At 43.0% G+C, this 3,593-nt stretch overlaps 1 protein-coding gene across 1 annotated transcript; it reads right to left on the reverse strand.

Annotated features, from left to right (window-relative positions):
- Positions 1 to 940: 940 nt before the first annotated feature.
- On the reverse strand, positions 941 to 1,850 carry LOC120523000 (histone H2B 8-like). Its single transcript, XM_039743901.1, has one exon. The coding sequence runs from the start codon at positions 1,697 to 1,699 to the stop codon at positions 1,322 to 1,324; it is 378 nt and encodes a 125-aa protein (XP_039599835.1). The 5' UTR covers positions 1,700 to 1,850; the 3' UTR covers positions 941 to 1,321.
- Between the last annotated feature and the right edge of the window lie 1,743 nt (positions 1,851 to 3,593).

The following is a 3,593-nucleotide window of genomic DNA, read 5'->3' on the forward strand; positions in this document are numbered from 1 at the left end:
GTGTCCATCATACAATATTTGAAGGTCTCAGAAACGCGGATCTGCTCTGGTCCACAAACATTTTAACAGAACTCTTAGAAAAGAGAAAATCCACAATTTCAGAAATATCTGCTAATGCACCACGAGAGCAGCAACAAGCCACAAAAATAAAAACACGAGTTGAACCACCAACAAGACTCGGCACCTCATTAAGCAGCTGGTTGGAGTGAAAATGGCTGGAGTTTGAGGCCCTGACTTAGTTGGTCTCCTGTCGGCTCCCTCACTTCACATTTCATTTCTGTTTGGGTGCCATTTAAGGAAAGAAATGAAGCAATTCAGATGAACGATGTAGAAATTCAGGGGAACAAATCTTAAACCATCGAATCAAAAATTCATTCATAAGTTAATTAGCAGCACAAACAGGGTGCTCATAAACCTGCAGCCACAGTGGTCCTCCAGGACTGCGAGGTCCCCTGCTTTAGACAATTTCAAAGGTCAGCGATTAAAAGTACGACAACCTTTACTGGCCCTCTACAGACCTCCAGCAGATGGTGACAAAGGACACATTTTTATTGCAATTGGAAAAAAGGTGGCATTGCTGCGGACTTGCTCTACCTGTTCTCATGCATTTCCTCCAACAGCCCTAAGACTCTCAGGTCAGGTGAAAAGAAGCTAAACTGGCACCAGTGTGTGTTTGCCCTACGATGGGCTGGCACCCTATCCAAGGTTTATTCCTGCCTTGCAACCCATTCGAGCTGGGACTGGCTCTGTACCCCCAGCGGTTTAGTAAATGACAATTTAAACTGAAGCACACCTTTATATTATAAAATATCTGACAACCATTCTTGCTTATTACAGCCTCACATAAATCCTTAAATTTGTCACCAGTATTATGCAGCTTACGTGAACTCAAACTTTAATCAGCCATAACTGATAAGAAACAGCATAAGCAGGCAGTAAGTTAGAAGCCACTAAAATATTCTTTATTGACTAAACATTTTCTACATACAAAATAAAAATAGGATATGCTGGTATTACACATAGTATTGCATTATCATTATTAGTATTAAGAACAATAAACGGACGAGGTCCTAAAGAGTCCCGGCACAGAAACCGCTACCAGCCCCACGGGGCTCACCGACACACCGCATCACGGCACTCAACGAACGGAAAAAGCGCGGAGATTGTGGAAAGCTTCGTGTCGGCCATCCGGCAGGCTTTAAAAAACAGACAATGTGATTTTTAAGTGACGCCACCGCAGCTGATCAGTTTAAAACAAAAAGACAAAATGCCGTCCGTAACCAAGAGAGCACATACGGGAACTCCGGACTGTCCTGGCTTTTCATTTGGAGCTCGTGTACTTGGTGACGGCCTTGGTGCCTTCGCTGACGGCGTGCTTGGCCAGCTCTCCGGGCAGCAGCAGACGGACGGCCGTCTGGATCTCCCGCGAGGTGATGGTGGAGCGCTTGTTGTAGTGCGCGAGGCGGGACGCCTCCCCGGCGATGCGCTCGAAGATGTCGTTGACGAACGAGTTCATGATGCTCATCGCCTTGGACGAGATGCCGGTGTCGGGGTGCACCTGCTTGAGCACCTTGTACACGTAGATGGAGTAGCTCTCCTTTCTCACTTTCCTGCGTTTCTTACCCCCTTTCGACTGACTTTTCGCCACTGCCTTCTTGGAGCCTTTTTTAGGCGCGGGCGCACTCTTTGGCTCTGGCATGCTGAACGATGCGGAACACTTCAAACGTACGGTGTGATATCCCGGGCCGCCTGCTCGCTTTCTCCTCTGTGACGCCGCTGCTTGATATCAGTGCTGAGGCCTGACGGCAAACAAAGAATAAACGAGCGCTCTGATTGGTCACCTTCTTTAAGCAGCGGAGAATGGAAGAACCCAGGTGATGTTGAGCAGACGCTAAAACGCCATTGGCTAAATCAACCCACGTGCGGACAATGCAGCTGTGCAAAAACGAGCCGCTGTTGGGGGCCCGCGTTGGCGGTTACGTCTTGGTCTTGTTTGCTTTTCGCATCATTTTATTTTTATTTTTAGTTAAAAAAGAATAACCTCTGGAATAAATGCTTTTCTTATTTGTGTTCTTTTATTATTCTCCTGCATTTAAATGACCTTTTCAGCCACCTTACCTGCTAAATTGTCTGAATGTCCACCCATCCATTAAACCTCTTGGTACGAACGTAGGATCGGAGAAGAATAGGAACGACTCCTGGACGGGACGCCAGTCTTTTAAAAAGCAGCAGAATGACCGTGTCTTTAAGGAAACGGGCACCTTGTGGTAACTGAAATCTTATCTACACAACTTACAGGTGATACCACAAAGACAAAAACTGAAGTTGTCACGGCCATGAATGTTTTAAAACCCTTTTAATTGGCTTCTAATCTGCATCTTAACTTGGATATAAATATATTTAGAAGGATAAATAGATACGAAAGGCAGACATGATCTTAATTCAGTTATCCAGGTAAAACACAAAAACGAAATATTTACTAGTAACAGGCACTTAAACAAATCTCCTCCAATCTTTCTTTCAATTTTTCACTCAAACGAGCTTCATGCACCTCCCACCTCTTACCCTCTCCACATATCTTATAATAGTCGTACATCACAAACACTCATTTCAAACTCGTACTTCTCCACTATTGAATGTGCCTCCTACTTCATACATCAAATTCTGACAAATGTTTGTTAGATTAGAATTCGTTTCAACACACCACCACTCCTCTCCCATTACACATCTGCTATTCTGCACATAACCTCAAGAGATTCTGTGAAATATTCAGAAAAAAATGCACTTTGATGGTTAACAAATATCAATAATAATATGAACAGAGAACAGTGAAGCCTCCCCCGCATTTTTAACACCCAGCAGGTCATCGCCAACCTGCCCTCCTCAACAGAGCACTGCATGTGCCTGACTTCCCGTAGATCACAAAACATCTGACCTCATTAATGAGACTATGATGCGCTTATTCAGCTTTACAAGTCCAGCAGCAGGACATCACTGGCCAGGAGGTTTCTCTCCTTGTTTAGTCTCGTTTGTACAATCACTAGTTTTGCCTGTCTAACAGTAAATTCCCAGTTGTTCACTTATTCTTAAGTTTCTTGTTGTGTTTTATTTCAGAAATAAAACAGACATTTGTAAAATCAATTTCTAACCCATTAAAAATCAAATCTAGGAAAACAAACAGAGGCCTCGGTCTTTCACAATATAGAGAAATTAAATAGATACAAAAGGCACTATATGAATGATAGATAGATAGATAGAAAGATATGAAAGGCACTATATAATAGATAGATAGATAGATAGGCACTATATAATGGATGGATAAATAGATAGAACAATTAGAACAATTAGAACAATCTAGACGAGAACAGGCCATTCAGCCCAACAAAGCTCGCCAGTCCTATCCACTTGCTTCCTCCAAGAAAACATCAAGTCGAGTTTTGAAAGTCCCTAACGTCTTACTGTCTACCACACTACTTGGTAACTTATTCCAAGTGTCTATCGTTCTTTGTGTAAAGAAAAACTTCCTAATGTTTGTGCGAAATTTACCCTTAACAAGTTTCCAACTGTGTCCCCGTGTTCTTGATGAGCTCATT

This window comes from Polypterus senegalus, chromosome 1 (assembly GCF_016835505.1).
Source record: "Polypterus senegalus isolate Bchr_013 chromosome 1, ASM1683550v1, whole genome shotgun sequence".
In the NCBI taxonomy this organism is placed as follows: Eukaryota; Metazoa; Chordata; class Cladistia; order Polypteriformes; family Polypteridae; genus Polypterus; species Polypterus senegalus.